Source organism: Phaethon aethereus, assembly GCF_964289735.1.
Source record: "Phaethon aethereus genome assembly, chromosome: 2".
In the NCBI taxonomy this organism is placed as follows: Eukaryota; Metazoa; Chordata; class Aves; order Phaethontiformes; family Phaethontidae; genus Phaethon; species Phaethon aethereus.
In genome coordinates this window covers 25,641,264-25,665,121 of record NC_138582.1, presented here as the reverse complement: position 1 = coordinate 25,665,121, position 23,858 = coordinate 25,641,264, and the positions used below count along the sequence as shown (strand labels likewise).

At 45.2% G+C, this 23,858-nt stretch overlaps 2 protein-coding genes across 2 annotated transcripts in view; one reads left to right on the top strand and one right to left on the bottom strand.

The window, feature by feature from the left end:
• Positions 1-1,839, top strand: part of MATN2 (matrilin 2) — a gene marked incomplete at both ends in the record, with an annotated part of 68,209 nt that extends 66,370 nt beyond the window's left edge. Inside the window, one exon of the mRNA XM_082014823.1 lies at positions 1,789-1,839. Within this exon, the coding sequence (XP_081870949.1) occupies positions 1,789-1,839 (51 nt within the window). The remainder of the gene's footprint in view (positions 1-1,788) is intronic.
• Positions 1,840-3,590: 1,751 nt separating this feature from the next.
• On the bottom strand, positions 3,591-7,515 carry RPL30 (ribosomal protein L30). Its single transcript, XM_081996749.1, has 4 exons — positions 7,457-7,515; positions 6,329-6,474; positions 5,067-5,197; positions 3,591-3,810 (listed from the first exon to the last, which is right to left on the bottom strand). Exons 1-4 carry the CDS (start codon positions 7,475-7,477, stop codon positions 3,761-3,763), a joined length of 348 nt encoding a protein of 115 aa, XP_081852875.1. The 5' UTR covers positions 7,478-7,515; the 3' UTR covers positions 3,591-3,760.
• Between the last annotated feature and the right edge of the window lie 16,343 nt (positions 7,516-23,858).

Here is a 23,858-nt window from a genome sequence, read left to right as displayed (position 1 = left end):
TCTGCACAGAAGACTGCAGTGATACCAACAGCTCATAACTCTGTGCTTCCTAGACAACAGCTTAGACTGAAGAACTTGTGGAGGTAACAGTCTGTCCAGTCAGGCTAATAGAGCCCTCAGTGGTCGTGGCAGCAGGCAAGACCACAGAGGGCTCTGTTAACCTGCTGGAAAACACTACCTACCGGTTCAGATCCTACCTCCACCTGTTTTGTCTAACTAACTGCAGCAGCCAGCCTTACTATCTCTCCCTTACCTTCCTAAGTGAATTCTTCAGCAGGTAGCTCAAGGAATCACGTTCTAAATTATTCCATGCAAAGTAGAATTACAGAAAGCTATCGCATAAGGTAGGTGCTTCAACATTTATACTTCTCTGAAGGGACTTCTCTAAAGTCTCCAAATCAATTCAGAGAAAAATCTCTAGATCATTTCCCACATCCTTAAGAGCATTATCCAGACACACACACAGTTCCAGCCTAGATGCTGACCAGAAAGGAGACCACTCCTCCCCCTTCAGCAGAAGCCATAGCCTCTTTACTGTAATCTCCTGCAGCTGGGCTATGAGGAACTCTGAGCTTACTCAGAATCAAAGAAACAGAGCTTAGCAACTCATGCTTTGCTTTACACTTTGAGCAGGCAACCCTATGATTTTGAGAGTCTGAGGATTCAAGCTGATGGAAAAGTTGCTGACACTGAGGCAGAGACCTATTTATTTTGGTAGGAACACTGCCAAGCTCTTTCCCAGAGCACTGTGCAACCACCACTTTGAACAAAGAACTATCAAGTTTCCCCTCCATTACAAACCTCATTTCTCTGCCTTATCTGAAGGACAGCTCACATACTGAGTGATACACTAGTTTGCTATATATATACTGGATAATTCAATTTGCCTGTCCACTCTAACCAATTTCTAACAGCCCCTTGTCAAAGATCCCACTTATATGCTCAGTTTTCCCTTTTCCCTTCAAGACACTAGACACCCAAGCAAAGAGGTGGGTGCAGCTACTTAGTCCTTTTAAGGTGGGCCTCAGTGCCTTCAGTTCTCTCTTGGTGCTACGTCCGCTCTTCCTCTCGGGCCCAGCCTTACCATGGCTCTTGGAGAGAGACGGTCAGGTAAACGGTACCCATCCAACCTTTGCCTGCAGCAGACACAGCACTGCTGTCAGCTGGAGGTGCTCACCAGGAAAGTGATGCTGCCCACTGCTTTGCCTTGCCACAGCTTCTTACTTTCAGTGGAGCCAGCCCTAGATCCCATGGAGCTTTTTGTGCTCTATTCCACATCTGTCTGGAAACCACTGGCTTTGTCAAAACAGCGCCCTACACTACACCACCACAGGGCAGGAATGTAAGATCAGCAGCAGACATTCGTACTGCAGTCATGGGACTACGTATGGTTTTACAATCTACTGTTAGCTTATGTGTAGTTTTTCATGTGATGAAGTGAAACATTTTTTAAACAGCATTAACTAGGATAAATATTTAGCTTCCCTTTGAAATAGAGGAAAATGGCCATTTGTAAGAACCAGCAGCCTTTTTAATAAGCTGGAGCCTGAACTCCATGTTGAGGTATGCCTGTTAATGAATGGGGCTTCACACAGCTTTCTCAACTCAGCTATCAAAGCAGAATAAGAAGATACAGGGGAGTATTGTATCAGAAACTACTGGGAATCAAACAGGATAACAAAGAGGAGAAAAGAGCAAGTCTATGGACCACAGCAATCAGGCAGCTGACACTGTTTTTCTATTAATGCCTGCCATCAGTAGCTTGCTTTCCTTAACTTTTGTCTACTGGAAGAAATGACGAAGAGAATGGAAGACTTGGAAAACAGGCTAAAATACTGATCAAAATCTGAAGTGTACACTACACTGTATATTTATACATACAAACTTGCCAGAGCTATTTTCTTGAACTGATTCAAAGTAAAATAACAAAGCCTTGTGTCTGAAGTTGAAAAGAGTATTTTGGTTCCCTGCATCTGTCTTGCATTGATTGCAGAAAAGAAATACTGAAAATTTTATATATAGAAATGATTTAGTAACTAGCAAAAGTTCTAATTAAGCAGAACTAAACGACTGAAATAAGCTATGCAAAATAATAAAATGCTGTTATTTTTTTGAAGTGAAACCTCCCATGTTTTGAAGTACTTTTAGGGTATGAATTTATTTGGCTTGCTTTTCTGTATTTGCCTCCTCCACTCACTCTGCTAGTATTTTAAGCACTCCCATCTGTGTGGATATATATAGTGCTATATATGCATACATATATAAAAACAGAACAAATGCAACAGCATTCACAGCAATTAGGTTTCATTTACATTCCAACTGATTTCAGTACTCCCAGAAATTTATACATGTGTTGAAAGTAAATCAGCAAAGTGGGAAGTCTGCTGGATTACAAGGGTATCACAATCTGAAGTTTCACATACTACTTCTGTTGCCACAGAGGTTAAAGACCACGTAACCTCTCCCTACTGTTCCTCGGTCAGCACTCGGCAATTCCCAAACTTTCCCCTGAATGCAACTGGTATTTCAATTACAAAACCATTCTTTGGGCAATACAACTAGCTGCACACCTGTTTGTCAAACAGTAAGACACAAATGAGAACAGCAAATTGCTTCCAGCCATTCTGGCCAACTGAAGTGCCTTAAAGTTTTACTCCTTCCCCTTGGCAGCAACAGCACTCTTCTGCTAGCTTTACTTTCACAGCAACAGCAGTACCTAAACTACCTCTTGATTACGAGGGATTATCTCTTTGAATCTCTGATTCAAATCCGTGGTTTAGAGGTGGAGACATCAGCACTTCCTCCTTTCTTTGACACACACTGGTTTACTATCGCTAAATGGAAATACACACGTTCATCCATTTTATACCAGAAGCAGAAGTAGCTGTAGCAAAACGAGATTAAGTGATCTCAGATAAGCCCATGAGCATGCATGGCTCATGGTAACAGCAAGCTTTAAAAGGTACCTCGTGCTTTGGCAAACAGAATGGAAGTTCTGCAAGGATACCAGTGTACACCGATTTTCATTAGGTGTTTATGGCAGGTCAGCAAAGCACTAGCACCTCGGTTAATAATCACAAGTAATAAGGAACCTCCTGCAGTCCTGGTCTCGCACAAAACAGGCAGAAATCTGTAACATACCAGTATCTTCAGCAATAGTGACTTGAGAACAACTCATCTGTCTCTTAATATAACATCTTCAAAAAACTAAAAAAAGACTAATTTAAAGTCAGCTTTCAGAAGTTAGTTGGTATCTTATTGTATCATGTCTAGCAGCTACCCTATTTGCTACTCGACAAATATATATTTTCTTGTAATGAAAGGACAAAGGGGATAATTTGCATTAGTACTTTGTAATTGATTTGGTAAAAACAGTGTGAATTTTTTTCATGCAAGTGAACCCTTTGAGGTCCCCCACCATCATCCCAAACTTGCTACTGTACCTCACGTTACAACTTGCTTTTGCGTTACCACTCCAAAACCAAATATGAAGGAAGCCCTAGCCTGTTGGGGATTTGGCACCATACTTTCCATGACCAAGTCTTATTCCACCTACCTCTCAAGAGCCACAACTTCTAGAGAAAGAAATACGCAAGTTTTGTCGTGTGAAGGTTATTTCTAACAGAACAGGTAGTACAGCAGTGATAATGAATCTTCATTTATATAGTTTGTTCCCTGAAACCAGCAAAGGTATAATACAAATTCTTCTTAGAACAGATCTGTAACCAGTTTTATTGTAGAAAGAACACCTTTACAGCATTTACTTCTCACTGGTTTGTTCTGGCATGCTTCTAATGATGTCAGAGTCACCTGTAAAAAAAAATATACTGTTACAAGAGTAACAGAGAAAGATCTGTTTTCAGGAATAAGCCAAAAAGTTGAAAAAAAACCCAAAACAACACACAAAACCAAAGAACACACTGATTCTACACATAGAAAACAACTTAAAAGCAATACAGTCTGTTTAGGAAAAAAGCAAGTAATTTTCATGTCTTGATTAAAAAAAAACAAACTTGTAACTGTATTCTGTTAATCCATACACAGTATTTTTACAATAACTGTGTACCTGTCACTAGCATTTACAAAGCCAGTACTAGAGCAACAATCTAGTCCTGGAGGACACAATGCATAGTTTTAATATAGCGAATGTCTAGCCTCCCCTGATCACAAAAATATCAGGACAGCGAGAATATTCGCATCATGTTACACAGCGATAAGATACAGTTAGCCTCCCCCCCGCCCCAAAATCAAACCTATAAGTAACATTTTGAAAATTAAGTTTACAGCTCGTTTCTGAATACAGGCAAGCTAAATAACGTTTTCTGAAGAAACAGCGAATTGAAACCAATGTCACCTGGGGAACATTTGGTGAAAGTTATTCTAGAGATCATTAAATCCATATGTATGCATTTTGGTCAACAAACAGAATAAAAGACTGATTCTTCTCATCCTCTTTGCAAAATCTAAGAGAAGTCAGCTAATAGCAGTCTATACGAGGAACTTGAGCAACTCTCTGTGACAGAGTCCTACCAAACAACAGTAATTATGTGCAGATTTACAGTTTTAAAATGTTTAATATAATTTTCAACCCTGGATTAGTATCCACCTGCATGTAGATTATTTTTGTATATATCTTTCTGGGAAGCAGGACAACTCACAATCCTCTGTCTGAGATTAAGAACAGTCAAACGAGGCTGATGCACACAGCATGTTGCACCAGCTCATATTCTAGCTGATGGGCTCAGAAACATGTACCATAAAGTTGCTTCCCAGCCACTGAAACCACAATACAGACCAACAGGTAGACAAAATGCACGCTCACAGGGTTTAGCAGTGATGGGACCTATGTGCAAACATAAGCAGCAGTAATTCCAGGTTCTAAGAACCTAGGACTCGCAAAAGAACAGGTTCTTGGTCAGAGGAAATTATAATTAAACCCAACAGAAAAAGACAGCAAAGTATGCCATCACCCATGCATGTTACTTGCTCAGTGCTGCTACTCACAGGTAAATGGAGGAACCACTGATACATACCCATTTGGTCACTACCCTGCAAGAGAGACATACCTGGGTCAATGATAGCCAGTGTGCACACTCTGTAGTATTTTCCGCATGCTGTGCCCAATTCAATGTTGTTGCCGCTATAATGATGGACACCAGTCTTGGCCAGCATAGCGTAGTACTCGATCTCTGATTTTCTGGAATTCAAAAACTAGGTGTTACAGGGCTGACAAACAATTCTGATTGTAATACAGCAAGAGCAGCTTTAACTCCACACACCTTACAGAGTTTTCCTTCCCACCCAGAAAAACACATCCGTTCCTTGCCAAACAACATCACTACTGTGTTGTGGCTCAGGAACCCTTACCCACAAGTATTCTGGAGGTAAACAGCAAAGCCACTTTTGGAGTGCAAATCCGCAAGGTTGCTCCTACACATGCTCATTTCTACATGAAAGAAGGGGATTCAGGACTTTCAAACTTCCAAAAGGTTGTTGGAGCTAAGCCGAAGTGCATAATCAATGACCCTTATTAATGCTGATACCCCATGGACAGATGCTGAACAGAGATCTGACTGCCACTAGCTGGGGAAAAAAAATAAGAAGTGTATTTTTCTTAAATTTTTTGAAAAAGGAGTCAAATTATATTCCCTTCTCTTCTGACTTCCACCGTGAGATTATAATGGTCAACATTGTTTCTCAAGCACTTTTGGGATCCCCACTAACATGTGCCTACTGTAACAATCCTGCCATTCCTCAAGCATCTGATTTTGGTTTTCTGCATTTATAGTTTCCCAAATCTGTCAATATTACTTGAAGACAAAAAGGGACCAGAAATTCAACACAGAAAACGTTAGGAAATTTCAGTAAAGATTTCATTCTCAAAAAAGCAATTTCCTGATGAGGATCCTAAACTTATAACTTACTTGGACAGCAAATTTTATGTGCTTCAAGTATTTTAAATCAGTGTCAACTACCAGTTTTCCTACCTGTAAAGTTATTTTCCAGTATATTACTTTGAAAAAACACAAAGATTCAGCTCCATACTTTTAATAAATGCTATCACAGCGCAGAAAGCTTACAGTATCTTCGTTAGTGTGAACTCTTTGAGTTAAAACACTAGAAAAATGTTGGGAAGCATTTCAACACATCCAGACCTGAAATCATTACATACCAAACAACCCATCACTTCTATTTCATAGCACTCTGGAATATGACAAAGTATTCTGCAGTAATAATTCACTGTAGCAATAAACATGAAGTACACTCTGTCTACTTTGTACAACAAACCTGTCTTGGAAGAGAATTGTTTTTTCATACATCTGCTTACCTCAAAGCAGGACAGTTGTTGGCTAGGATGACCAATTTGGCTTTGCCCTGCCGAATCATTTTCAGAGTCTGCTTGTATCCTAGCACATATTTACCACTTTTCATAACCAGCTGAAGCCTAGAGTTTATGGACTCTAGGGACTTTTTCTGAAAAAGATATAGAAAAGCATTATTGTATATTACATTTTGCAAAATGCCAGAGAACATAAGGAAATTCAGAAATTTCAAATACAAGCAAGAAATCATTTAATAACTTCCCTGTAATTTGCAACATGGAATAAAAAAGCCAGCCTGTTGTATGAATATGAGAAAGTTTCTGGATAAGAAGATTGCTGATACTATGGTTCCCAGCTTCATAAAAATACCTCTTACCCATGTACCATCCAATAGGAAAAGGCATATTAAAGCACTGTTACTGCTATCTACGTTAATAGGTAACATCCAGGTGTATTTGACAGGTCTTTATCAAAGCTCAGCTAGTCAAGTCCAAGTAAATACTACTTCTGCCATACAAATCTAAGCCAGGTTTGGAATAGGTCTCTTCAGAGGGAGCACACTCAATAGCGTTGTATCGGTTAGCAGAAACAAGTAATCACATGCAATATGAGCCGACACTCCAACAGGACAGTGTCATGCTCATGACAGCAGGTAAGCGCATTTGCAAGGACGAACACCACCATTCAACAAGAAACCCATACTTGCCAGAGTCGCTCCAAGAGAATGGCAAGAACACGGCAAAAAATGCAAAAGCTGAGCTCCACTCGCACCAAGAACTCAGCAACAGCTCCTGCTTCCTTCAGCTAGCAGAGGAGCCTTGCAAGCAGCCCTGGATAGCGCACCGGAGGGAGGCGAGGACAGAGAAGCCGGTGGGAGATGGCCGCACAGCGCGCCTAGCAGCCTGTGCAAGGACGGCACAGCCTCCGAGGGCCGCGACAGGGGTCTCCGGCTGCGCCCTGTACCTCCCGCCGCCCCCGGTCCCCGCCCCAGGCCATGCCGGAGCCCATGCTGCTTCACCGCAGCGCGACAAGCTCCCTCCCCTCGCCGACCCGTCCCGCGCAGCGCCCGCCGCTAGCGGAGGCCTGGCCGCCGCCGCCGCCACGTGAGCCCGGTGCGGCCCGCTCCCACTCACCGTCTTCTTCGCGGCCACCATGTTGCTGTCTCGCGTCGGGTCGGGCGGTAACTGGAACACAGGAGTGAACGGGGGGAGGGGTTATCACTCGGCAGCGGCCCGCCGCGCGCGCCCGCCCGCGCCGCCCTGGCCGAGCCCCACTCACCGGAGACGCGCCGCCAAGATGGCCGGGCAGCCAGAAAGGAAGAAGCTCCCACAGGGCATCGCGGATCCCCACGCGGCAGCTCTCGCGAGAGCCGCGCGCAGTGTCCCCGCCCCTCCCTCCGGCTGGCAGTGCGCCTGCGCCCAACCACTAGCGGGGGCGGGACGCGACGGCAGAGGGCGGGGCCTGTTCCGGGCGGGACTGGCGGGGCGTGCCGCGCCGGGCAGGTGTCACGGCGGCAGCGCGGCAGCGCCTGTGCGCTGTGTCGCCTGCCGCCTCCCTTCTCCCTCCACTTCCCCAGCAGCAGAGTCTCCCGTGCTTCACAGAGCGATTGTAAATCTCCTTTTCCCATCACAGCCTTTCAGGGGATTTCAGGTGCTGATAAAGGAAGCCCCTTTCAGGGAGAGTCCCAAGGGGCCTGAGCCTCCCGTCCCCTGTGGGGACGTCACTGCTATCACAGGGCCAATGTGGAAAATTACAGTACAGAGAAAATAAATCTTGGCATCACAAGCCACCCGGGCAATAGACACATGTGCTGGCTTGATGCCTGGTGGGATTAACACTGACCATGTAGGCTCTCTAAAGCAGCAGTGCCTTCCTTTCTCCAGGTGCAATGGCGTCTGCCTGCCTTGAATTCAGCACTGGAGTCATAAATAAACTCTCCCGAAGAGATACAGCCCTGGATTGAGCAAACACCTGGATTTCAAGTATTAAGCGTGAGCTTAATATCTTAATACTAAAGTATTAATAACTGAGCTTGGGAACAGCTCTGGGCCTGAGGCCACCTGCATTAGCAGGTTCAGCTTTGGGTGCCTTTAGTAAAACTCCTGGGTTTGCTGGAGGTGATGGCAGTTGTCTCCTGCCTGGGAAGGGCTGCATGGTGGCCTTGGCCTGTGCGAGAGCACCTCAGTCCTCTGCTGTGCTGGGATCACAGTGGAGGGAAACATCCCGCTTCCCGTTGGCTCTGGAAACCATCAGCATGAAAATTGGCTTGCTGAACAGACACAAGCTGTCTATGAGCATGGCTATGACACGAGGGTCTCAGTTTCAGGCTAAGAACAGTCGATCCCACAGTGGTATCTGGCCTAAGACAGACACCCCAGGTTGGTACAGGGAGGAGCAACAAGCACCAGTTCAGCTGGCACCTGCCTTGGGCGCTGCAGGGATGAGTAATGTGGGTGTTTGGCATGTGAGTTTGGGGGCTTCCCCTGTGAAACCCCCTACTAGGAGGCCCAGGGTCGTCCACCTGCAGTACAGCAAGTCTTCTGCTGGTATGACTTCCTGCTCTTGGGACACACTGCACCAGAGAGGCACCCCAGTATACACCATTTCTTATGAAATGTATACAATGTATACAAGCTTGAGGAATGGGCCAGTGTGAATCTCATGAGGTTCAACAAGGCCAAGTGCAGGGTCCTGCACCTGGGTCAAGGCAACACCCGGAATCAGTAGAGGCTGGGGGATGAAGGGATCGAAAGCAGTCCTGCCGAGAAGGACTTGGGGGCACTGGTGGATAAAAAGCTGGACATGAGCCAGCAATGTGCACTCGCAGCCCAGAAGGCCAACCATATCCTGGGCTGCATCCAAAGCAGCGTGGCCAGCAGGTCGAGGGAGGTGATTCTGCCCCTCTACTGCGCTTTGGTGAGACCCCACCTGGAGTCCTGCATCCAGCTCTGGAGCCCTCAGCACAGGAAAGACATGGACCTGTTGGAGCGGGTCCAGAGGAGGCCACAAAGCTGATCAGAGGGATGAAACCCCTCTCCTGCAAGGACAGGTTGAGAGAGTTGGGGTTGTTCAGCCTGGAGAAGAGAAGACTCTGGGGAGACCTTATTGCAGCCTTCCAGTACCTGAAGGGGGCCTATAGGAAAGATGGGGACAGACTGTTTAGCAGGGCCTGTAGTAATAGTGTTGTCCCAAATGTGGGTTCTTCCACCTGGTGTGCAGAGAGACAGAAAACACACAGAGCCGAGATATTTGCTTTTATTCCGAATCTGCTCAGAGTTGGGTGCTAGGTGGTAGGCCCACAAAGCTAGTACACCTTGGTTAACACACAGAAAATACTTATACACTTTGAGCAATAGTTATCAGTATTTTTTAAAAGCTGGCTCTGTTACCCTTGTTCCCATCTGGTTCTCACAGGACTCGTCTCCATTTAAAGTCACAGCGTCCTTCTTTCTTCCTAGACATGCTCAGTGAGGAGGGGGCTTTCCCCGTCCAGGGGCAGGTTTCTATTATGCCAATTGTATGTTAATTATATGTTAATTAGGATAGTTCACTCAAGGTTCAGTAGTTGTGTTTCTTTTGTGATTATCTTGTTCCTTCCCTCAAGGTTACACCTTGTTAACTGTTCTAAATAATACCCCCAGCTTAATTCCTTGCATACCTTCAACAATAGGACAAGGGTTAATGGTTTTAAACTAAAAGAGGGTAAATTTTGACTAGATCTAAGGAAGAAATGTTTCACAATGAGGGTGGTGAAACACCGGCACAGGTTGCCCAGAGAGGTGGTAGATGCCCCATCCCTGGAAACATTCCAGGTCAGGTTGGACGGGGCTCTGAGCAATGTGATCCAGTTGATGATGTCCCTGTTCATTGCAGGGGGATTGGATTAGATGACCTTAAAAGTTCCCTTTCAACCCTAAGATTCTCTGATTCTATGATTTGCAATGGAGAGGGAGATAATTCAAATCCGGAGAGCAGTGGTCTTGAAGGAGATCTCTCACCACCTTTCCCCCCCTAAAATGCTGACAAGGTTGTGTAAGAAAGCACCGGTTAGAGGCATGAATTAGGAGAGTGAAGGCACTGTGAGAAAAGTCACTGGTGGAGCACTGACCTATCCCAAAAATTGGAGCTAGGGGTTATTGGGGTCCAGGTGTATTCCCTGGTAGGGGTCCTGTGGGCGACCAACCCTTAACACTTGGAGTGACCCACTGGGCAGGGGGGATGGATTCTAGAGGGTGATGGCGAACCACCAGCTATGAAAACTGCTGGGTTATCCAGGCTGAATCAGTACAGAAGGCTGCCTGTATACAAGCCATTGTATGAGCCATGTATGAGCGTGGTGAGTGGGGCATTCCCCTTGCTGCTCTGGTGGATCCCGTCCACCTTAAACCATTGATGAGAGGTCTCCCTGATGCTGTGAAAATGCATGTGCAAAACCTAAAGGAAAAGATTGCACAGGCCATTGAGCATTAACACTCGCCACCCCCATCTTTGCATTTTAACATGGGGGAACTATTACAAGAAATAGTGATTTATGGTAGAGAGATGGAGTGACCAGAGCCCCTGAAATCATACCAATTGGTATGGTGTGTGTTTGGCTTCCTGGAAAAAAATGAATGACTAAGATAAAAGTCCTTATTGTAATAACATTTTGGGATTTGATGGATTAGCAAACAAAGTCTGGAGACTGCCAGTCAGGACAGCGTGGAGCTTTGGAGCCCCACCATGTGAGGTCTGGTTACTGGAGATGGACATTATAGAATCATAGAATCATAAAGGTTGGAAAAGACCTCTAAGACTGCTTCTTTGCCGGGTAACGAATATTAATCAATATCTTCTACCAACCGCAGCCAAAACAGGGATCAGGGAAGTAATTAAAGACCTGGAAGTCCATGGTAGTATAATCAGGACACACTCACCCTGTAATTCTCCAGTATGGCCAGTACGTAAACCTGACGGTAGATGGCGATTCACAGTTGACTACAGGAGGCTTAATAACAATGCAATGCCACTGACGGACACTGTTCCTAACATTGCTGACCGGGTCACCTAGATTCAAGCTACACATCACACATGGATGTCCTTATTAGATGTTAGGGATATGTTTTTTATGATTCCTCTTCAGGAGGAAGATAAACCTCAATTTGCATTCACATGGGAGGGGAGTGCAATATACCTTTAATCGGCTCCCACAAGGATACAGACATTCTCCCACTATTGCCCATAATGCATTAGCAGAAATATTCAAGGAGATAAAAGTACCATATGGGGTAAGCATGTAGCAATACATGGATGACATCTTAATAGGTGAACATAATGAAGAGGCAGTCAGAGAAGTGTCTAGTCAGGTTTGGGACACACTGACTTTATTGGAATTAGAAATCCCTCCTGCTAAATGTCAGGGACCAAGTCAAGAGGTTAAATTTTTAGGATTTTGGTGGTCAGGAGGAGCCGTGGCTGTACCAGCTGATATCCTGGAAAACGCTCCAGAGAACAAAAGGGAGTTACAACAGATACTTGGTACTTTAGGTTATTGGCAGAAACATGTCCCCAGATTTTCTAGAATTGCTAGGCTTCTGTATAGCTTGATTAATAAAAATGCCCAGTGGCAGTGGATGTGGACCCTTCAGCATGAGGAAGCCTTGGATTTGCCGATTCATGGGCTTCACATATATCAGACTTTAGGCCCTATACACCAGACAGATCCTATGCAGATTAAGCGGGGATTCAGTGAACGTGGTTCCCATTGTAATTTATATCAACAAGGACCAGAAGGCCCTGATAGATCCTTGGAATTCCCTTCTCATTCATTCAGCGATACTGAGCAGAGATATACTGATTGGGAAAAAGGTATATTGTAGCTACTACAGGCGGTAAAAAAGGCTGAGCATATTCACACGAGCCAAGATATGGTTGTCCAGGGTCCTTTCCTTCTGGAATCAGTCAGGAAAGGGACTCCTCCCCCTGAGGAAACTGCCCAAAACCCCACTGCCCAGAAATGGTACTTCTACTTGGAAGGTAGGAGTTAGTTAATTACTAATTACTGAAGGGCTCGTAAAAATATCTAAATGACAAAAGGATGTTAACGCAGACCTTTCTATGGTAGTCAAACCTTACAAACCATCACCTATTTCAGAAGCACCCCCTTTTACAGCTGAATCAGAGCAGACACGAGAATGGTTTGCAGATGCTTCTGCAGTTCAGAAAACCCAGATTTGGCAATATACAGCAGTAGCTCTAGAGCTAAGAACAGGAAGAACGGAGATTGAGGAAGGAGAAGGTAGTGCACAAAAAAGAGAGCTACGGGCTGTGTTAGCTGTGAAACATGGAGCTCAAACTATGTATGCTGACTCCTATGCAGTGTTCAAAGGGGCAACAGAATGGATAGGACATTGGGAAACTAATGATTGGTAAGTCAAACAGGTCCCAGTGTGGAGAGCAGAGGACTGGAAGCACCTATTGGAAGTGGGAAAGGAAAAGACACTACAAATAGGATGGGTAAAGGCACATGATAAAGCTATAACTGAGGTTGCCCACTGGAACAATAAAGTTGACTACCTCACCCTCATACACGCATTAGAAGCGGACGAGAGTATAGATGCACTGAAGTGGGTAAGATTAAGGGAATGGCTACATGAAAGATGTGGCCACACTGGGAAGGCTAATCTGTACACAGAATGCCAAGCCAGAGGGTGGCCTGCTACACTGGCTGACTGTGAAAAGACAATAACACACCATCCAGAGTGTCACCTATGATTAAAAATTAATCACCCGAATCAAGCTCTACCTTTACGTATTAGGACAGGGAAAACACTCTGGCAAACTTGTCAAACTGATTTCACTGGGCCACGTAAAATATCTAATTGTTATAAATATATCCTACTAGGTGTAGACGTGGTGTCCAGGTTGACCCAAGCCATTGCAACCATGACAGCATCTGCAGAATGGACCGTTCAAGTGCTAAAGGAATGGTTTAGTACTTTACCTGCACCCTCTGCCATCCAAAGTTATAATGGTTCACACCTCACAGCAGCCATCGTCCAGGAATGGGCAAGGGGAGAAGGTATTGATTGGGTCTTTCATACTCCTTACTACCCTCAGGCAAATGGAATAGTAGAACGGATCAATGGTTTAATTAAAAGATTTGCAAAGGTCCCTGCATCAAATTGGGACCTGAGAGTATCTGAAGCAGTATATACTGTTGATAACAGATGGGGTGAAAATGGAAATGCAAAGATAAAAGCATTTTGTCCTACTGGAGATTTAATCTCCAAGAAACCACATAAAATTGGCAAATTCCCCATACAGTTGCCTTCTGGTCAACCAGTAATGGTCCAGTTACCTCAAATTGGAGTCATACCCTTGATATTGACCAATCCAAGGGGATCATATGCATGAGAAGCAAAAGATAAGTCTGACCACATACATCGAATAAGTAACAGATGGATCATACCAGATTTCTAAATGACTCATTGTCAATTGCATATACAGTCAAGCAGCACTTTTCCATTTAGGTGCAGGTATGCCCCAACAAAAGGAGGGGTGAGGAATACGACGATGTGGAGACCTAAGACGCACTGACCTGAAGTATGAACTGCACCTAAATGGAACGGACAAGGTGCGCAGAACATGAATGTGGACCAGGAGTTCTTGGGTTTTTTCTGATTGTAGTATGTTTGTTTGATAAGGATAATTGTTTGTTAACCTAAGTTTTAATAGTAGGTGCTATAACATTGCTGTGATTGTAAGGCCTTTTGTAGTAACAGTCATTAGCTCTATAATAACTATAGGTATAAGCAGACAGTCTAGGATACAGAATAGAAAGCCTCGGGCTTTTGAACAACATGTTGATGGTTCCCCAACTGTAAATCACACTGAACCAGAAAATGTGATCTATAAGGTGATACAAAGTTTTGTTCGCATGCTTAATTTTTCTCATATGACGACCCGTTTGCCTCTACCACATACCCCCACTCAGGGGATCCCCATAACAGCTCTCCCCACCATGGATATGGGTAAGAATTTAGATTGGCTTTGGAATCAAAATAAGTCTATTATTTGGGGTGACTTTGAATGGAGGTGGCCATTGAACAACACATTAAATTGAACTTCTGTTTGGAGCCTAAATTGTTCCTATGTCCCACTTTGTTGGGACAATAAGACTCTGGGATTTAGAGGTAAAGAACCACAATTCTTCCAACAGCCATGTTCCAAACACCCTTGGGCAGATACACGGTATGGGGATAAGCCGTATTGGGGAAAACATTTAGTCCTGAGGTATGTGGAACCAGTAAACGCCCAGTGGTGCTTTGAGTTTCCTTCAACACCCAGTAATTCATGTACGTGGTTCAATGTAATGCAGGGGCCACCTGCTGATTGTTTATTGTCTCACGTCCATGAAGAGAGAAGAGATGACAGAAAAGATTGCTATCCCTGGCGGTCTCAACAAAAGGCCTCAACACAACCCAAGGTAAAAAGCTCCCTGTGGAATTGCACAAATATTATAAATTGTACCACTGGTGGGGATCTAGAGAACAGTTGGTTGTGGTTAATCCCATCATTACAGCATTTAATTAGTGCTGCCTGTTTGTGTCAAAATTACATAAAGCCATATCCTCCAGCAATGGGGTATAACACCAGCATGAGATATAAAATCTTAGAATACCCTAAGAAATCCTCCTGTCAGATCCCTGGAACCATGGGCAATTGTGATGACTCACCTATATATGCTCCACGTCAGTTAACTTGGATATGCTCAGATGGGACTATTACAGATATGTTAAACCGTCTTCATCCCGGTCTGCAATGTACTTTGGGCATACCATCATTATGCCCCTCTTACTACTCTGAAAAGTTTATTTCTCAAGGGCTGTGGCATCCCTGTACCAAATGAAGTATGGATGTTACCGACTGGACTGTATCTCAGAAGTTAGCAGTATGGGCCAAAGGATTCTTTGGATTAGGAATAGGTGACCTTAGAACTAGAATTATGTTGTCCAATTTCACAGCACAAGTGGAAACTTTAGAAGACCTTACTAATGACAATTCTGAATTGCTCAATACCCAAGTGCAAATAGTCTTGAAAGTCGCACATCCAAACGGGCTCATGCTGGATATGATATTACTCAAAGAACAAGCGGGGTGTGGATACTTGAAGGCAAACCATGAACAAGAAGAATGCTGTGTTACAATTCCTAATGTGTCACTACCTCTTTGGGAGAACCTCCAGAAGATGAAGATAGCTGAAGTTACACATGAGCTGCAGGACCGAACAGAGTACACTTGATTGGGAAATATTTTTGGTAAAATGGGATGGGTATTTACTGGATGCATTACTAACTTGTTGCAAGCATTGATTGTTATTATCATTTGCATTATTGTAGTATGCATTGCTGTTAGTTGTGTTAAAAGAATTGTTGTAAAATCTATCTCTCAGGTAAGGTTTTGATTCAAAGAAATTGGAATCTAAACTCAAGAAATTCAAACTTAATAACATCAAAGTGTTATTAAGCAGACATCTTTATTACAGCGCCAGACGCATGGGGGATATCTCCTCCTAGCATGTGTGCCTTGTGTTACCAGCATCTGAATTATATAGAATACATACATTCATAGTCATTACAATTGTTAGCACAGTCATGAAATTTCTGAGAAACGATTAACATATTTAAATGTCCTTGACGCATGCGTTGTCAAATGAGTCGGTGGTCCTCCGGTGGTCTCTGGTGGTCTTTTACGGCACTTAGCCCCCTTAACTCGCCTGTCCTCCAGATGAACTCTTTTCTTATTGGTTCTTTCCACCTGTCTTCTTCGCTTTGCTTGTATTTTAACTTTTGTACTGATTCTTGCCAGTTGCTTGGTTAAGATTAACCATAAGATAAAGGAAGTTCTCCATGGTACATTTATCTTACACGATTCTCACATACAATTACAAAAGGAAATTTATAAAACTTACATTTGGTTAATTACATGCTAAGACCTTGCTATAATTGTCTCAGATATTTGTTTCAGGTTCACTTAGAAACTGGGGAATACCTGGCTCAAATACTCAGACAAAAATTATACAGACACATTGGCTGATGATGACCTATCAGTGGTGGAATTGTGACTCAGGTCACGGGGTGGAATGTATGGGATCACCCAGCTAAACCCGCTATGGAGCACAAAGGCGAAAGGCAGGGAGTTGTAGTTCGACTCAGCTTCCTCTCACTTTGATGGGTCCTTATCTATGCAGAGATGACCTGGGGGGAGCGGTGGAAATGGCTCAGCCCGGGGTTGCCTGAGCACTGCATCAGGATAAGAACTGGAACCCGAATGGAGCCTTGAGTAATCCCTTAACAAACAAAATGCCCTGAGTCCCATTCCACCACTATTCACTAAATTTGTGTACTAGACATCAGAAATTAGCAACACAGACTAAGCGGCCATCACAGCACCAGAGATCAGCATTCCAGGCAGTATAATACACTCAGGCATAATCCTGCCCACACATCGAATCAGGACATAAAAACCCTAAGGTCTAGGTAGAAAAAATAGGGGAGTCTTTTTCCAATGATACAGCTGGCCTGTAGGAGAGTCTTCCCTCCCTGTCCAGGATGAGGTGTACAAGGTAACATCCCAGGGAGCAGGAGGCCTTACCTGAGAGAGAGAGTAAGTGATTAAGAAACATCCGAATGGCATTTGGCATGCTTTAAGGTTGTGATTAGTGCGCTCTTTTAAGGTGTTAATATCTAGCGCGCTTGTGGTTTGTGTTAGTACATTCTAGAAGTCACTTGTACGTTGTATAGTTTATCTTGTGAACTGCTTTTTAAATTGCAGTAGCACATTCCTCTGTTGTATCCATAAAACCTGCAAATAGCGGCATGTTGGACCTGTGAGTGAAGTTCAAATAGATGGTTAATTTGAACCTTACAGTGTAATATCTTTCCCTCTGTCACAGACAGACAAGCAAGTTCAGTGTTTTCCTTCACGGCTGGGGCTGGCTAGGATCACCCGCGGGGTCTCGCAGCAGTTCAGCTGCAAGGAGTAAGCGCTGGGCATACTGCAGATGCAAGCCCATCCATGTAGCACAGGCACAGGCGTTTCTGCAGAGAAATCCCAAGGCAACTTTTTCTCCACATTAGAGAACCCCAAACATTCCCCCTTCAAATGTAATGTGCTAATACCATCCACTTGTTAATAGGATGCTCTTATTGCTCCTCGAAAAATGACATGGGATGACAGTACAATGAGGCACTAAGGAAAAAGGTTTATGCGCTAATTATGTGTGCTGTTGTATAGCTGACTGAGAGAAAAGAATGGAAAGAAGAGAAAGGAAGAGAAAAAGTAGTACTGAAGTTTAAAAAACAAGTGGTACATGGACACCCTATGGCACAGCCCAGGATGGATCGTTCTGTTAAATTCTCTGAACTTCTGAGATCTTTATAAAGCTGAAGGGGCAGCACTGCTGACCCTGAGAGAAAGTGGGGATCACCCTCACAGCTGGGGACATGGGGGAACATCTGAAGCTGTACCCCGCTTCCCTGAGCATCAGCAGGTAATGGGCAGAGCTCAGGACTTGCTCCTTGCCAAAGTCGCTGGGTGACCGAGAGGATAACGGGTACCGAGAAAGAAAAGAACTGTGAAATGTTGTGTGATGTGATTCAGAGGGGGCTTTTCACTCATAACCTCCACTAAACCCGCTGCAAGGGGGAGGCAGCGTATCTTTAGCTATCCTTCACGTGCCAAAGCTCACAGGCTAACCCTGAAAGATAAGATGCTATTCCAAAAACAGAGAGTGGTCTTTTGAAAAGCTAGGCCTACATCTTTGTTTTACCAATATCACCAGAACATACTATTTTGATAGGATGAAAATACACAAAAATACAATCCTGTTCTTTCTTATGTTTTTAGTCCCATCAGAATCTCTGCACAACTACACAGCAACATTGTGTGAACACCTGCAGACATTATTTTTTCCTTTTGCACTTGTCAGGGCTATTAACAGTGACAGACTGTGTTCTCTGATAATCATCGCATTTACAGCAAATGCAAACATGTTCATCCGATTTTCACAGGGTCATGCCCCGAACTATCCCCTGTATTGTCAGGCAGAAAAATGCAGCTCTTTGTTTCAGATCGCTGGGAATTTGGAACCCCAGAGGTCCACTGGATCCGGATGCAAACCTCTCCTCGGCCACTACTCCAGCAGCTTTACTACAAGAAAGGAAGGAAGGAAAGAAAAGAGCTGTAGAGGAAAATGGGCCAAATGCAGAAAGGTTATCTCATTAGGGAACAGGGAAAATCTTGAGCTTAAATACTGTCTGTTGTGCATACCCTGATATCTGCACGCCTTGGATATACTTTCAGTCAGTAAAAGGATGCTAAGGAAGTACATGTGTGTGCACATATATAAATATATACATATATAAATACATACATGTGTATACATACATGCATAGCAAGCTTAAAGATAGTGCCAGTACAATAAGATATTTACATTTTCTAAGGGCCAAATTGTGCAGAAATCCACAGGTGCAGATTTCTAAAGATAGTAAGTAGTCTGATAAGAAGATCTTCAGATTCTCTCCTTTCCTGGAAATTACAAGGTCTGTTCTAGGAGCTAAGTTTCAAGGTCATTGCCATCCCAGGCAAAACAAAAACAGTGGTTTCAGAAGGGGGTTCCCTGCAGTTCATAAATCAACACCACAGAGCAGCCTTCAGTGGAGCTACACAAGCTTGCATCAGTGGAACATTTGGCCTGAATCATCTGCCACAACAAACAATTTAGAACATTTTATTGCTTGGGCAGTACTGGTCTTTCTGTACAGAATAGCAAAAGAGTTGAGAAAAGGTGTCCTAGTTTAAAAAAGTCATGATTAATGTAATGTTTTGAAAAGTCTATTGTGATTTGGTAAGTCCCAGGATTTGGGTATGTTTTTTCAGGGAGCAGAAAGTATATATAAATATCTAAAATATTCAAAATTGTTAACAGCTAGTGAGCTCTGGAATGAGTGAAACAAGTTTGATCATGTAGTACTGGCATGGGGAACTTAAAAATTGACAGGACCTTACAGAAATCTTCATGAAGTTTGCTTTTGGAAGTGTATTTCTGCTTGTGTATAAGAGAACATAGGTATTTGTTGCTTTAACTCTGGAGATAGAGCTATCGCTGAACACTCCCAGTTTACATTTTTTTTTAATTTCCCAATTTATATTCCTGAAGAAATTTTTTTTTCCTTTGTAAAAATAACTAGTTCAAGACCATTGCTTAGTTTGTTTATTGTTAAGGGTTATTTTTTAACTACTTTGGTACTGCCCTAAATGAGGCAGGTGGTTGAGGTTAGAGAAGGCAGGAGTCTGTGGAGGGGTGCCCTGCCCAGGGGAAGGGATGGGAAGTCTATCCAGGATCTTCATCTGCCAACATCATGCTGCAGCCACTGAATCACCTGCAGGGATTTTTTTGGGACTCTGTACAAGCACGGGGCATAGCTTGTGAGTGCCGCTGTCATAACTCCTGCTCCCATACCCTCTCACTCCTGGCCCCTGCCTTCTCCCACTGCCTGTCACACATCCAGGAACCTCATCTCGTTTTCAGTTTCACGCGTGTGTCTCACTTTCCCAGTCCTGAGACTCCTACTTCCAAAGCTCCTCACCCTGCATCTTCACTCAGAAAGTGCACATCACTACCACTTACCCTGGCCAATAGGTGAGCATGCTAACACGGTGATACACCGTGTATCTCCAGAAAATAGAAATAAAATGTTTGAGCCTAACTTGCCCCAGCCCTGTCTTGGCCTCAGTGGTGTTTGCCTGGACACACAGAGGCTGAAGAAGGGAGTGTGTACCAGTTCATGTTTGCACATGATCTAAATTGGCATGTGTAACCTGCCCCCATGGAAAACTCAAGAGTTACCATTTTTGGTGGAGGGGTGATCATCTTGGTGCTTCCAGCAAGGTAGGACAGTGGCACAGAGGCCACTGCAGAGCAGCATGTTATCCCACGGGAATGTGTTTGTGCTGAATGCTTTGCAGAGGGTACATGTTGTCCGACCCTGACCCGGTACGTGGCAATGGTACAGAGACTCTCGTCGTGTGCAGTGTCACTTGGACTCGCACCTCCAGCACTGTGTGAAGGGTCCCAGAGCTGGTTAATCACATTCGTCTAGTCCTGCAGGAGACAGCTGATACATGTAGGTGCAGCCCTGTCTACCATGGCCCTACCTATGTCCAGCTCCAGCACTGGCTCTGCTGTGTCCAGTTTTCCTGCTGAAAAGATGCAAATTCTTTACGCATGGAAGGAGGGAAGAAGAGCATGAAACTGTCATTTAGTGATTCTGTGAGTCACCTGCAAAATGACCCTTCTGTTCTCATTCCTATTTCTGTACCTCATCCAAGGCCTGTTTGAAGAACGTGACGTACAGAGCAGCGATGGGCCCCTCAGTGTGTGCCCTTGGCTGCCAGTACATGCCCACACATGTTCCCCTCTCGGACCTCGTATATCTTTAATTCCTTTCTCCTTTCTCTTTCAGTAAGATGGATAGTAGGTGCACTCTGCACAGCTTACCCTTTGGTTAGGACATAGAGGGAAACAGATACAAAGCTCCGCAGGCAAGAGAAGGAACTGAATGTAGCTTTCCCTTTTTTATTTTCCTCAATGCCCAGTGCTTAATGAGTCCGTCCTGGTGGCCTGGGCCCCTTGCTTTGTTCTCTGAAAGAACATCGTAGAAGAAAGGTGGGAGATCAGATATGTTTGCCATCCCTCCCTTGAGTGTGTGCTGCCTGCAGGCAGCTTCCTCAGCTGCTGGGACTCCTTTGTAAGCACAGACGCTTCCATTTTCGTATCTATGGCAGCAGAGCCCATCCCAGTTGGTAGGTGATAGGTGGGTGCCGGGGTGTCTTCACAGATAGGTCCACCTCTGATGCTGAGGCATCCCCGTCTAAGGAACCATCCTAGCTCCCACCACAGAGCTGTCAGGATTTCACACCAGCAGCATGAACATTGGATATTTCTGAAATTAACTTTTAAGTTGCTAAGCCCTTCATTGCACTTCTGCTTTTGTGCTTACGCAGCAGCATGCTTTGCTAATGCTAAAGTTATCAGCATTTCCACCTTCTAGTGTCTGGTAGAAACCTTATATATAGCTACAGAGAAATCTATACAGACTACAGATTTTCTATAATTTTTAAAAAGCATCCTAAAAACGAACTCAAGCTGAGGAAGCATATGAAGTTAATGTGTTTAGGCTTACATGGTGTATTCCCTCGTGTATTGCTCCTCATACTTTTGCCAGGTGATTTCCCAGAGTCACATGGGTGCGCTCAGTGTGCATTGCACATGCAGCAAGTCTGATGGCTCCGGGGTACACATGATATCCATACAATACATACCTTATCTGCATCAGTCTTTCACAGGTGTACATAGCTTGACACGCTACAGTGATGGTGCATGTACCATACGCTATAATGGATGTCCAGGATTTTGATATGTCCTGCAGCCTGGCTGGAGTTATTGCTACTGCTCCACCTTGGCTGCAGGACATGAACACATCCTGGACAAACGTCCAAAGACAATATGTCTTGTCTGGACAAGTTTCTGGATGTGAAAAAAAAAAAAAATTTACCTAGAAGAACATGTGATTATTCTAAATTTGAAGGACATAACAAAACATGTCTTGGGTACAACAAATAAAATACACTGGACCTGCTTATGCAAGCAAGTATATGGCAAACATTCTTCATTCTTACTCTTTGGAAAGGTTCCAAGCCACCTGGACTTCCCTGGACATCTGTTGATTTGCCTATATGCAAATATAAAAATCATATTAGCTTTATTCTACCTTTAAGGCCGATGGTAAGGATGTTACAGGTGGCTGTTGAATCCAGAGGACTCTGCAGCTCAGGCATTCCTTCTTGCCTTCCAGCTGCTGAGAGCCCAGAGGTCTCCCCATCCCAGTCCGGGGGATGCATCCACTGCTGTTCCCGTTTGCAGGGAGGGCCAGTAGCGAGGATGAGCCCCCTGTGCGTGCACACGCACGATGCTACGATGGAGCACTGCATTTAGCAGCACCTACATACACCACATGCACCGTAAGTGCAGACGGCCCAGTCCTGCTGCTCCTCTCCGGCTGGTCTGGACTGGAGTCCCTTTCTCGCCTGCTGCCACTTCGAGCTTGTGGCACTCGCAGGCAGCACAGAACGAAGCCTCACGGGCAGGAATGAAGAAGGCGGCGGGCGGCCCGGGGCGAGCAGGGCAGCCCCGCTGGCGGGGCGGCCGGTGTGTGTTTTTAAGGCACCATCGCCAGGGCCACACCTGCGGCCCCCCCGGCTCCGTCCCTCGGTGCTGCACGGCGGCACCTTCAGCCCCTCCTCACCCCGCCCCGGGCCGGGCAGTCGGCAAGAGGCTGCAGCGCCGGCCGCCGCGCCCCGCCATGGGCTGCTCCAGCAGCGCCCGCAACCACCCCCAGGAGCCGCCGCCCGCCGCCGGGCCGCCGCCGCGGGGTGAGCCGGGCCGGGCCGCGGGGTGAGCCGGGCCGCGGGGTGAGCCTGGCTGGGCCGGGCCGGGCCGGGCCGCGGGGTGAGCCGGGCCGCGGGGTACGCCGGGCCGGGGCCGCGGGGTGAACCGGACCGGGCCGCGCCGCGCCGCCGGGCGGGGTTCCCCGCGGAGGTTGCTGAGGGCGGGAAGCCGCGTAGCTGTGAGGCGCGGGGTGGTCGCGTCCCGCGGGGGGACAGGAGCCCGTGGGGGGCGGTTTGCGGCTTTTAGTTCTGCCCACGCTGCCGAGGAAGCGGCGCCTGGTGAATGATGTCTTCGTAAACTGCGGCGTCTTGGAGACGAATAAGTTACGAGCTTCCGTTCCCATCCGCAGACTTTTTAAAAATTTTTTTTTTTAATTTATAGACAGGTCCTTTTGTATAATACCTTGTAAAGCCAGTGCTTTCTTCCCCACCTTTAAAATAATAGTCAACTGGCAACACCCGACCCCGCGATCCTTCCTTTTGCCTGTGAAAACCTGTACGGCCACCCCGCCCCAGTTCACAGCTCCGGCGATACGCTTGTGACTTTGCCTTGGCTCAAGTCGCAGAGGATTAATTTTGGGTGCAAGGCGTATTTGTAGGATGCTCCATAAGAATATCCTTGCTATTCAGTGGAAGTTAAATAAAACTTTATTTCCATATTCATATTTAGCTCTTTGCTCTAAGGACGGTTTGGAAACACCTTTATAAGAAGCTGAATGCTGCGGTTACAGATATTGGCGTCTCCAGAAAGATACACCCTGGAGACAGACACATAAAAGTTGTCTGCATTTCGTTTTACTGCATTTCTTCCCTGTAGTGTTGAGTTGTAAATACCATCTGTTGCTGTTCTGGCAGCAGCATCCGTGTTTTCTCTGTGGGTCCAGTTTCCATTTGCTGTCTTGCGGTGGTGTGGTTTGTGACCGCAGGGATAACAAGGTGTATGGGGTGGGCATTCTCTGTGCCACTATAGAGCCAGCATACATCTGCGAGCTGAGGAGCCCCGCTGCAAATATCTCTGCTACTAAAAATCTCTTTCTACTGTAC